The 13,551-nt window shown below is 29.6% G+C and overlaps 1 protein-coding gene across 1 annotated transcript; it reads left to right on the top strand.

The window, feature by feature from the left end:
• Positions 1-7,003: 7,003 nt before the first annotated feature.
• Positions 7,004-11,126, top strand: LOC103580326 (heat shock protein 75 kDa, mitochondrial). The gene is made up of 7 exons (XM_008562045.3): positions 7,004-7,163; positions 7,278-7,376; positions 7,608-7,690; positions 8,638-8,865; positions 9,325-9,485; positions 9,563-10,850; positions 10,922-11,126. Exons 1-7 carry the CDS (start codon positions 7,058-7,060, stop codon positions 11,021-11,023), a joined length of 2,067 nt encoding a protein of 688 aa, XP_008560267.1. The 5' UTR covers positions 7,004-7,057; the 3' UTR covers positions 11,024-11,126.
• The last annotated feature ends 2,425 nt before the right edge of the window (positions 11,127-13,551 follow it).

The following is a 13,551-nucleotide window of genomic DNA, read 5'->3' as shown; positions in this document are numbered from 1 at the left end:
TGCATTGTTGGGATCAAAAATCCCTGATTGGACCATCAGGTTCGCTTTATTAATTCTGCCAGATAAAATCAATATCAATAATTTATATAAGGGATTAACTTATTTACACAGAGAAAATATTCTCGTTTAAGACCATTGGAAATTTTACTATGATCGTAGGACGTTTTGCGTGTGTGTTTATTTCAATTTCCGTCAGGTGGCCAATATGGCTCTGCTTTACTATGACACCATAGCAGTTCAAACGAGAATAATGTTTCCGTTGCATTAATTGGATAATAAATAGTACCGAGAAACACAGCCTGCAGCAGTTATAAAAGCGTTATCAGATACTTTTGTGACTGTACAGGCAAAAAATCCACGGTTAAGTAATCTGCTAATCCATGGATATCGTATTAGTACTGGATCTAGGCCTTCTGCTGGTTCAATGTCATTTGGTATCCCACATACTGAACCTAAATATATATATTAATATAAATGTTTTTTATGTAAAGTAGATATATATTCTCGTCAAAATATTTATTCAGAAAGAGAAAATACAATTTTCGTTAAAGAACACTTTGTTAAACTGAAAATATGGATTTCGTTTCACTGTAAAAAAATTTTGAGTCCTCAGTGTATACGGAAAAAAAAGTAGCTCCTTGAACGATCTAAAGTGTAGCAACTCCTAGATCGTTACCACAACAAAAGCAGAGCAGTAGCCAGCTGATTTTCGTATATAATTTGTATATTTTAAATGTTATTTAAATATATTAAAAATATATCTTAGAATATATATAATGTATATAAAAGGCGGCCAAAAGTTAGTTATTGAAAATATATTTTATAGATTTCTTATGTATTTTTAACTTCCCACTCAGAAAATCGACGATTTTCAAAAATTTCGGGAAGTTATTGTTTTCACCCCGATTTTCGAAAATCGAGTTTTCATCAGATGTTGACTTTTTGAGGTCCTAGATGCTATTCTGACTATTTTCAGAATGATGTCCGAGTGTACGTGTAAACTCTTTGTAACTTTTGAATTAATGAATCGATTTGGATGGTTGAGGTGGCAATCGAAAAAGCTTGTTGGCCATTAACTTTCCTGAAAATTTCAGATCATTTGATCGAATAGACTCGAAAATATTTGCGAATTACGAAAAAAAAATTTTTTTTTTTAGTTTCTTATTGATTTCTCAGAAACGACTTATACGATCGACTTCAAAATCTAATCAGCTCTAGTACTCAATGAAACGCGTCGATTGCCACCTTAGACATCTTAATCGGTTAATTTGTTCGAGAGATATCGCGGGAGAAAGAAATGGTGAAAAGCGGTTTTTTCTAAATGTTTTCGAAATGACTGACCCGATTAATTCCAAATTTTTTTTTCATTGTTTCGTGAATATTTCAGAAATTATCGAATCGATCAATTCCAAAATCGAATCAGCTCTAGAACTTGATAGAAGCATTCGATTGCTGCCAAGAACGTCCTAATCAGATAATCCGTTCGAGAGATATCGTTGACGAAATAATAAATGTAAAATCTGTATCTGCTTTTCTCATTGAATAACATCAAATTACTAAGCAAAATAAGTCAAAATTAATATGTTTTTCTTCATATAAGTCGTTGGAAGTGACTGCTCAAAAATCATCATGTTCGCTCGTACCACAATATACTTACATGATATAGATACAACCTATCACGTAAACTTATTATTGAGATAATTATTGAACATAATTGTGAATAAATATTTGAAAAACGTTTATTCATTCATTATTTTGGATTCTAAATTTTTCAATTTTAATACAAAACGTAACTCTTTTGAGCTCGAAAAGCTCATAAAAAAGGGAAACAAAGGTATTTGCAAGCTTGAAGAGCTCAAAAATGAAATGGCACTAATTGTTTCAAACCCTCCGAGCTCGAAAACAGCGGGAAGTTTTAGGGCTGGTCCGCAGAGCCAACCGTTATCCAGATTCTTTTTGAATGTTTCTTACGGGTGTTACGAATTTTAGCAGTATCATCATCGCCTCCTAATAGTGAACCAGCTGTATCTCCAATATAAGAAACCTTAAAAATAAAAAGAATATGATAATAATCATATAATTATACTAAATAATTGTTTAACTCCATAAACATACCACATGTCCTCTTATTAAATTAATATTTGAATTAAGCACCCATGCACTCAGCAAAAGAATTATCAGAATGTACTTCATTATATATACTAATTTATCTATAAAACAAAAAAAAAAAAAAAAAAAAAAAACAAAAAAAAAAAATTAATATAACAAATTTATATAAATTTCTATAATTTATCATCACCAATAAAAATATTTTTAATAAATAATTGAAACTTGACAAAATGGCTGATTATTTTCATAGGATAGGAATATATTTTTTTGTAAAAGGTATTGAAAAATGACAGTGCACTTACCAGCAGTTTTAGCATTCGTCTCATACGTATCGTACACTAATTATTTCATTCTGCGCATTTTACAATTATATACATGGCTACCGTGATGTGACACCATTCGGCAATAATTGAGTCAACTTAATTAACATCATTTTTTGATAATTTATTTAATTTTTTTTTAAATATTGTCAGATTTTTTATTTACATTATGTTGAAATTACACTGAGAGAAATGAGGCTCCCCCCATGAAAAAATTTATAAAAATAAATATTTATTTGAAATACATAAAATATATATTTTTAATAGTTAACTTTTGAATGATTTTCGTATATATTTTAAATCTAATTATGAAAATATAAAAAAAATTCATTAAATGTATACGTAAAATTATGAAAAAAAGTGTCACTACAATGATATAAAAAAAAATGAAATATAATAACAATATATATTGTTAATATATCTTTTTTCTATCATCACACCGATTTTTTTATGTATTCCAAGATACATTTATAATATACATATTTCAATTACATTTAAAATATATAAGAAAACCGGCCAAAAGTTTGTTATTAGAGATATATTTTTTATATATATTTCATATATATTTATATTCTTTTTATAGAGGTCAAGAATACATGAAATATAACAACAGAAGATACGTCAAATATAATTATGCTTATCCATTGAACGTGAAACAGGCTTCTTTTTTTTGTCAATGAGTATAATTGATTCGTATAATTGTAGTCTAGCATAGCAAAAGTTGAAATAATATTTTAATAACTGTGTTGCGTAATTTCTTAGAAATATTACTTAGTATAACAAATTATGTTCTGGCAACTTGTGTTTTTACATTCTAGCATAAAATGTTCTATGAATCGTTTTTTTTCTTTTTTATAACGTCGGTATAGTAAAAATTAGTAAGCAATATATTTTTTGAGAAAAAAGAGAAACTCTGGTTGCAGTGATCATTATAGATGCTTTTGGACAGAGTATTTGACCCAATACTTGAAGCAAAAAATATCAAATCTGTTTCAAGAATAGTTGTTGAAACTTTTTGATACAGAATTGTAATCGACTTGAATAAGAATTTTGTGAAAAGCATTCAACCCGTATTTTATACTTCCGTGCTTCACAGGATTATTTAATTAATTAATTTAAAAATACTTCCGTATGATGGATCGTGAGGCTCAATGGTTAGATAAATTGATCGGAATTCGGTATAGGCCCAAATAGTTTAACTGGTAGGACATCCGGCGTCTTACCGAATTGGTCTGAATTCAATTCCCAGTTCAAATTCTCATTATTTTCCTCAATTTATTTATAAAATATTCATTGAGAAGATCTTTATCTTCTCTTTCCCAATCCCTTTGAACCTAATTTATCTGAAAAAGTGTGAAACGCCTATATAATTATGTCCGTGTCATACTTTTCTGCTTCACAGCATTATTTAATTAATTTAAATCAATTCAATTAAATTGATTAAATACACTGTAATATTTGTCAAAGTCTGGAAATGTATATACAGCAAATATGGCACCAAAAACTTGCGCAAGAATCTTGAATAAAAATTATAAAAATAAGTTCACGCCCCTTCTCTTTTTTTAAAGAGAAGTGAAAATTATAGCATATAGCATATAAAGATAAAAACGGACTTGTAGTATAGACGCTCAAGTTTCTGGAGTATAAATCTGGAGCAATAGCTGTCAAATTTTAGCGCAAAAAATCTATTTTGAGTCTTTTGAACCAAAGTTCAGTCAATATTATATGTCATAATGTTGATATACTCCATCTGTTGAAAATTAAAAATCTTGAAATTTTGGAACAAAATGGGCCCTCAAAATAACAAGTTCTAATGTTTGTTTTTTCTTACACCTTTTTGTTTTTCTAGTCTCCTACTATGAATTTGTAATCAATATGTGCCAAAATAAAAAATTCAAATTTGGGCGGAATGGACCCTCCAATGAATCTACTAAAATTCGATTATTATTTTATTTCATATTATAATAGTATATTACACATCAACGGAGAAAAATAGGGCATTTCGAACCAAGTGTATAACTGTCGAAAAAATTTTTTTATTTAGACGAGTTAAAAGTAAACCACAATCTCAAACAATTTGCACTCTCTAAACTTGAAACAGTTAAATTTTCACTGTTTTTCCTAGTGACCAACTAATTCACTGGAAAAAAGTGAATTTCACGTATGAATAGTGAAAATTTTACTATTTACACAGTAGATGTAAAACTTTACTTTTTAATAAGTAATAATCATTAGAACTATTTACTACTAATAACTACAGTGAATTTCCCTGTTTTCATAAGTGCATCATTTCACTGGATAAATGAGTGTATATGCACTGATTCCACTGAGAGAACAATTTATTTGAGCCAACTAAATAGATTTATTTGACTGAACAAAATCATTTATTTCATTCAAATATATATTTGGTTATAGTTAACAAATCTTGGTTGAAAAAAATTCCACTGCGGCTGGTGGCGCTATCAAATACAGATTTGTTAACTATAAACAAATCATTATTTCATTCAAATGAACCATATCTTTGTCTCAAATAAACAATAATTGGGTCTATTCAAATATGGGATATATTTGCCTGAAACAAATCTCATTTAGCTCAAATAAATTGTTCTCTCAGTGTCCAAGTGGGCGACTTTTAGCTGTGGCAAATAGTGAATATACACTGTCAATTAGTGATAATTCACTATTTTGGGTTTAGAGAGCAGGGATTCTTAAATCTTTAAATTGATCAAAAATTTTTGAGGCTCATTTTGCCCCCAAGGACCTATTTTGGCCCACTCCCCTCTTCCCTATTATTTTTTTTGAATAATTATAGAAGTTACATATAAAAATTTACATTAAAAATTAAAGACTTAAAAAATTACTATGCTAGCTTACAGTTATTGTTTTTATTTACTGCTATCCGATATTCTTTATCATAAAAAATCGTTCAAGTATTTTATTTATTGAAACATTCTTTGGCCCATGTTTCCAAAACTAAATTCCGTAAATAATTCAAACGATAATTATTTTTACAATAGATATATTTCATAAAATAATTATCTAAATTAATAACCTAATCAATTTTAGTATGACTACTTATAATATAACCCATATATCAACAAACTTAAACTTCAGAGCCCGTACATCGAACAAATATAAGAAAGAGGCCTCACGACTTGTCCTGGATGCCTTTTTTTCGTGTTATACCGTTACAAGTATCATCAATACACTCTTTATTCCTATACTACCTCTACCTTCTCTACCTCCACTGGTTGAGACTCTACCTCTTCATCAAAGTTGCTTCTTTTTTTGCCTCTTATTTACTCTTTCTCTTTTTGCCTCATGCTTAACAAACACGCTGTCATCTTTGCAATCACTAGTATTGACATTCCTCGTGTTAGAATACGTACCATAAAAAAATAAATAGATAAAGTAACGTTTAATTCGATTCCGGCCAATAAAAATAAGACAAATAAAGTGTGGAGGCAAAAGAGGAGGCTAAATACCAGTCGGTTAAGCTTTAAGTTAAAGTTAGTCAGTTTCAAGCCGGTGTGCAAGAAAGACATTATTATAATTAATTGTTATAATTTTCATAATATATTATAAATAAATAATTAAAATATATAAATAAAGTGAGTCACTATCAATCGAGTATGGGCATTGGATAATCCATTGTTTCTTACAGACAGGGAAGTGCCTTTTAAAGACCGGAATTAATATACAGGAAACTCTATCACGTCATTCATGATTTTTATATTATTATCATTCTTTTGCCTTCTTCATATTCTGTTAAAATAATCCGCATCCGTTTTATTTTACTACTAGAATACTTTTTAATTTATTTCAATTCATTTTACATAATATCGGATTTTATTCATTCAAAATTTTAATCCTGCATTTAAATTTCGGAGAATTAACTAATGATGATTAGAAAAATTATTATCATTCTTTTACTTTTCACTGTGAGTACTTTAAACGTTACCTAAGTGAAAATTATTTATAGGCTCGCTAATTTATTTTTTTTTTTTTTGCAGATTTTAGCAGAGTGTAAGAAAAAAAATACTAAGCAATTTGCACTCAGTTCCAAAGAAACAAATCCTCCTAATTTTATCAGGCTAGTGGTAATGAGACTTATTTATGGCCTGGCAAGTTCGATGGGACTGGGGGAGAGATTGGCGGGATTTTTGGGCGGAATATTTGTCCCACCTGGTGCTGATGACTACGGAGATTATGGGGACGATTTCGGTGACTACACATCGGAATATCTTTGAATGTCGTCTAGTATTGACTTGAAACTGTACCAAATAATTCATTTTTAATTATAAACTAATTTATTCTAAACACAAAAAAAAATCTCTTGAGTACAGAATTTTAAAAATAATTTGAAAAATTCTGTGACTCGATTGAATTTTGAATGTTAATTTAATAAATAGTAATTACCATGTACTTAATAAAATTAATAATAATTTTACAATACAAATTTATCTGCGTAAAATTTACTGTCTCCTATTTTATCAACCGCCGAATTATTTCGAGTATCTCGCGGCCCGTGTTACCGACTAAAGTTCAACGGCCATTTTGCCGCACGTGTTATCCCTCATTTTTTTTCGTACTTCATCGTAGTTCGGATTTGTACATCATTAGAAAACATGGCGGTATTCAATCGTCTGAGACATGCAGCCCAATTAACAAAATTATTGCAAAATTACAATAATCTCAAGTATATTAAACCGCAATTATATTCAAACCCCCGAGGTACGTATTGATTTTTATTTTTCTGTCCCTTATCAACTGACATTTTATTTCACCTTTAGCCGTAAAACAAAATTTGAGGTTATGTATTTTATTTATTTAAAAAATTTATTTTAGTTCTTAATAGAAGTGTGCGATTGCTATCCTCACAGGCAGCCGAAAATGCAGCTCAAGAAGATTATCATAACATCGTACAAGATGTCGAAAAACCAACAGGTTTTTTCTCAATATTCAATTTACTAATCAATAACCCTGTTTAAAAATATTGATTGAAAATAATTAAAAATGATGAAATTCGACTTCTTTTCAATAATTTAAATACTTTTGTTTGTATATATAGATATACAGTTTGCATGGAGTGACCGTTTCTCAATTCTTTTCAATCAGTATTTTTTAACACGAGAATCTACCACTTGAATTGTTTATTTAATTTTTTTTAAATTGCAGGTGAAGGCGCGAAACATGAATTTCAATCCGAAACTCGCATGTTACTTGAAATTGTGGCCAAATCTTTATACTCTGACAAAGAAGTAAAAACCTAGATTTTTTAAATATTTATTTTAATTAAGCAATTTTCACGAGCGTAATTATACCGGATACAAATTTGTTTTTTCTAATACCAAGTTGGTCAAAAACAACATGCACCAAATTCAACAATATAAATAGAGCATACATGTATTTTTTCGAGATTAATAGTATACATCTACTATTCTTATTGAATAACATCCTAAAGGTGTTAGTAACTGTTCAAGCATTTCATTTTGAATGTAGAAGTAAAGTCTCAGTGTTGATATCAGACTCATCAGTATAACTCAATGTACACTTGCTATAGACTGCTTATTACTAGTACGAGATATCACTAAACAGTATCTAGTTATTCAACGTACAACAGTTCATTATATGTTTGAAGATCAGTTGATGCTAGCATGAAATAAATTTTTCGGCAGAAGACAGATAATTATATCATTTTCAAAACCATAATTATAGTGTATAAAATAATTTTTTAATTATCCTCGTGAAAGGGTTACTGTCCTAAATACCCTGTTTTTAATAACCATCACAATAAAAACTAGTTGAGAATAACCTGATACAAAAATCACTTGATATAAAAATAATCAGATACAATAATAACCTGGTAATAATAACTTATCACCATCATTTCATATCAATTTCTTTCATCCATTTATTGTTATCAGATTTATATCGTATCGATTGGATATTAATGTATGCAGATATTGTTAACTAGATATTTTAGTATATAGTTTTTATTTTTATGGTTATTTTTGTATGAGAAATTTTTTTTGTGATATCTTGAACGGACATCCGTGAAAGTCGTGAAAATTATTTATACATATTTTATTAATATGTAAGGCTTTTCACCAAATTGGCATTAAAAAAAAATATTTTTATTTATTTTAATATTTTAGCATATTTGATCAAAGTGAAATTTTATATTTATGTATATTGTAATTTCCAGGTATTCATACGTGAGCTGATTTCAAATGCAAGTGACGCACTGGAAAAATTGCGTTATTTACGATTAAGTAAAAACTTGTCTCCCGAAGAGGGCGGAGACCGTGAATTAGAAATTCATATTGCGACTAATAAACAAAATCGCACTTTAATAATACAAGACACGGGTATTGGGATGACTAGAGATGAATTGATATCTAATTTGGGTACAATTGCGCGCTCTGGTTCTAAGGTTTTTATACTTTACTTTAACTTGTTTATTTATTTGAGTTATCCTATTAAGAAAACAATTTTTCGATTTTTATATTTTTTTCTAAAAGCTGATAATTTTTATAATCCTAAAGTTAGTAGACAGTGGTCAATTTCCGGATTTTTTAAACAAATCAATTACAAAAAAAAAAAAAACCTAAAAATATGAGCATCTAGAGAATTAAAAAATCTATAGATGCAATTTTCAAAATATTGTTTTTGTAATTTATTGATTTGAAAAAAATCCAAAAATTATTAGACCTCGGCTAACTTCAGTATCGTTGATTTTTTACATCATATTTAAATTGCACAATGACTTAACTTTTTCTTTATTTGAAAAATGATAACTCCACAAAATTTTAAAAATATTAATGGAGGTTATATTTAAAAAACTTTTTTTTTTCCTTGGAATGATTTTTTTATTAATGAAAGTTTTTTTTAGGCGTTTCTAAATGAGCTAAAAGACAAACAGTTAGACTCAGCTAAAATAATTGGACAATTCGGTGTAGGATTTTACAGTGCGTTCATGGTTGCTGATAAAGTCGAAGTATTCACGAAATCCTATAGCCAAGATGCTGAAGGACTTCATTGGTCTTCTGAAGGGTAATTTCCTCACTTATAACATCTGATTATTTATTTATTTATTAAATTAATTAATTAATAAATTGACTTTACCTTAGAACGGGATCTTACGAAATCTCACCAGCAGAAGGCGTGCAGCCTGGAACAAAAATAATAATTCACTTGAAACAAGACTGCCGTGAATTCAGTGACGAGTCTACTTTGAACGGCATAATAAAAAAGTACAGCAATTTCGTTGGAAGTCCGATTTTCGTTAACGGAAAGCGAGTGAACGTGATCCAGCCTCTCTGGATGCTGGACCCAAAAGACGTGACAGCACAGCAACACGCCGAGTTTTATCGTTTTATTTCGAACTCCTTTGACGCTCCGCGATTTATTCTTCACTACACAGCGGACGTGCCTTTGAGTATTCGCGCGCTTCTGTATTTTCCTGACGACAAGCCCGGACTTTTCGAAATGAGCCGCGACACTTCTGTCGGTGTTGCTCTTTACAGTAGAAAAATATTGATAAAAAGCAAAGCAGACAATTTGTTGCCCAAGTGGCTGCGTTTTGTTAAGGGAGTTGTTGATTCCGAAGACATTCCACTTAATTTGAGTCGTGAGCTACTGCAAAACAGTGCTCTCATTGCCAAGTTACGAAACGTCTTGACCGGACGTATTCTTAAATTCCTCTATGATAAATCAACCAAAGAACCCAAAGAATACAACGAGTTTTATTATGACTACGGTTTGTTTCTAAAGGAAGGAATCGTTTCCTCAAATGAGCAGTCGGAGAAGGAATCGATCGCCAAACTGTTGCGTTTTGAGACTTCGGCCAAACCTGCAGGGGAAGTTATCAGTTTGCCTGATTACTGCAAGAATTTAAATCCTGACCAAAAAGACATCTATTATCTCGCGGCACCGAACCGCGAATTAGCTGAGCAGTCGCCTTATTACGAGTCGTTCAAAAAAAGAAACTACGAAGTGATTTTCTGCTATGAGCCGTACGATGAACTGGTTCTAATGCAACTAGGGCAGTACAACTCAAAGTTCTTGACCTCTGTAGAAAAGGACATGCGTCAGAGTACGGAAGAGACCGAAAAAATTGATAGCATAAACAAAGAAGAAATTGATAAGCTATTGGGTTACATAAAAAGCGTGTTGTCCAAAAAAGCTTTTGAGGTTAAGACGACAAATCGGCTGGAAAATCATCCCTGCGTTGTCACTGTCCAGGATATGGCGAGCGCAAGACATTTTATACGCACGCAGAGCCAGAAATTGAGTGATGACATGAGATACAGTTTACTTAGACCGAGATTTGAGATAAACGTCAACCATCCCATCATTAAAAAACTCAATCATTTGAGCACCAGTGATCCCAAACTGGCGGAACTTCTTACGCAGCAGGTACATTTTTGTTTTTTATTATTATTTTTTTATTATTGATGGCAGCTGGTGATTTATTGTTGCTTTTGTAGCTTTTTACAGGTGCGATGGTTGGCGCAGGATTGGTAGAAGACCCCAGAATATTGTTGACGTCTATCAATGAGCTACTGACCCTAGCATTAGAAAAACATTAGAAATATTTTTTTTTATTTTAAAAATACTTTAAGTTGTAATTAAAAAATATAAGAAACTTGTAATGTAAATGTTGAATAAATGTTTTTTTTTAATATAAGTGAATTTTATTTTGTCAATCACTTTTTTTTCAACTTGCAGTGACTGTCTATTCTTGGCTAGAAATTTTGCTTTGAAGGTCTTGATTTTTTTTTGTTCGTTTATATGACAGATTAACTAATTAAAAAATTTTTTTTTGAAATCGGAACTTTTTAAGTAAGTTCTGAATTAAAAACCGCTCCAGGGTCTCGGAGACGCGACAGGCATTTTTTTTACTTTTCAAACTTTCATTACTAATTAAAATTTTTAAATCATTTTTTTTTTTTTTTTTTTTTTCAACGAATCAAATAATTCATTTAAAAGAAAAAGGTTTTTTAGACGACAATTTTTATGGATCGTAGAAAAAAATTTTCTATATTTTTATCAAGTTGTTTTTCGAAGGCATAAATCATAGGGTGAGCCAAAAAATAAACTTAGTTTTTTTTTTTTAATTACTGTGAAAATATCGCTCAAAATGACAATTTGTAAAGAGTAAAATTGTCTACAAAAAAGATTTTAAGATATTTTGTGATTCTGCTCTGTTATGACAAAACGACGTATCTCGAGATACGCTGTTTTGAAGTAACAGAGTTAAAAAAGTTTATTTAGTGTCACTTAATAATAGGGTATCATCAAAAATTTGCTAATTTAATTAATTATGCGAATAATATTGATCAAATGTGCGTATAAAAGAAATAAAAAAAAACGTATCTTTTTTACTGTTTCGTCACGTCAAAATTTAATTCTTCGAGTTATAGCGTTTTGTCATAACAATTTCATCTATTTATCAAATTAAGCATTAGTTTCTAACGATACAAAAAACGCATCTCGAGTTGTAACGTTTTGTCATAACAGAAATTAATTTCTCTGTTAAATTGTACTTAAATTCTGTTAAAACTTTAAACACTATTTTTTCAAAACTACAATTTTTGAGATACGTCGTTTTGTCATGACAGGGCAGTGATGTCTAACGATTTCGCTGGAAAAATAAAATGATCTCGGAATTTACGATAAATTTGACTTCGAGCTCAACACTGATAAAAGGATTTCTTAGCATTTAAGAAATGATTCCTTAAAAATCACTTTTTTGTATTTAACAAATATTTCTTAGCATTTAAGAAATACTTGTTAAATACAGTCGACTACCCGTTATAAGCCTGTTTTATTTTATATCATTTTCAACGTCATATTTACGTTTTGTTACATACGTCACTATTCCAATTTTTCTAGTGCTTATAGCGCTAAAATAAATACTTATCTTTTTACACTAATAATAATTGTAATGCAAAAAATTATAATGACAACGGTATTAATTACAGTAATGATAATAATAATTTTATTGATCAACATAATGATCAATAAAACTTTTAAATTGTAACAGAAGCTTTAATTGTAATTAATGATTACAACTATGAACAATAAATAATATTTTACTTAATAATGATTAAATTATTCTCCGCGAAACATCGATAGTAAATTTTCATAATTTATTTAGATATTTTGTTCGTATTGTTAGTTTACAATTTAGAGAATTTTAACGGAGGCTTATAACGGGATGTCTGGTACAAAACTCAAAAAAGTGGTTAAGTGGGGAAGCTGTTTTGACTCAGTAACTCCCGATTGAGGGGAAGAGGCCTATGAAGGGCAGGCTTATGACGGATAGTCGACTGTACAAAGAAGTTATGCTTAAGAAATTATTTCTTAAATACTAAGAAATCCTTCTATCAGAGCAATAACTTCTGAACAGATGGATCTGTCAAAAAATGATCAGAAACTTTGTTTATATGGCGTTCAATTTTCAACAAAAACATCCTGAGCTTACATGTACAATGAGCCATTGCCGTTTTACAAAATTCCAAACTTAAATTTTTTTCGTCCCATGTTATTTAAAAACGAAATCAAAAATCATAAATGTGATTAGAAAAATTTACTACAATAAACAATAACTTATTATACTATAACTATTACTAATTCCTTCAATAAAATTCCCACTCAATCATACATTAACATACTCATTCATTTAATTTCCATTTCAATTGGATAATAGAGAGAATTAAAAATAAAATTAAAGAAAGTTTAAATTTGCCTTTCACCATTCATTCGTATATACCCATATAAATATATACATATATATATATATATATATATATATATATATATATAAACATGAATATAAGTATCCTAAACATAACATTAACTATTTTAATTAAATTAAGTTGGCATTACATATGAATAGAGTTAAATTTAAAGATGATTATCTTGCTTTCGCCAGATATGATGAAGACCTAGGCGGTTTAGCAGCCTTAAAGCAAACTCTCTACACATTAAGCACAACATTGTGTATCGTGATCAATCGCAACACGTAAATTAATGCCACCAACAGAATTTATACCACTAACGAGAATAAGATAGCCTTGTGGCATACAACGTACTGTAAAATAACATATCAGTC

The sequence above is a fragment of the Microplitis demolitor genome, chromosome 10, assembly GCF_026212275.2.
Source record: "Microplitis demolitor isolate Queensland-Clemson2020A chromosome 10, iyMicDemo2.1a, whole genome shotgun sequence".
Taxonomy (NCBI): Eukaryota; Metazoa; Arthropoda; class Insecta; order Hymenoptera; family Braconidae; genus Microplitis; species Microplitis demolitor.
Note: the sequence above shows the minus strand (reverse complement) of the source record. Positions and strands in the feature narration are given on the sequence as shown.

Coding starts and splice junctions, on each gene's coding strand:
- LOC103580326 (XM_008562045.3), top strand. CDS start 7,058: ATGGCGGTATTCAATCGTCTGAGACATGCAGCCCAATTAACAAAATTA. Junction 7,377..7,607: donor AGATGTCGAAAAACCAACAG/GTTTTTTCTCAA, acceptor TTTAAATTGCAG/GTGAAGGCGCGAAACATGAA. Junction 8,866..9,324: donor TTGCGCGCTCTGGTTCTAAG/GTTTTTATACTT, acceptor AGTTTTTTTTAG/GCGTTTCTAAATGAGCTAAA.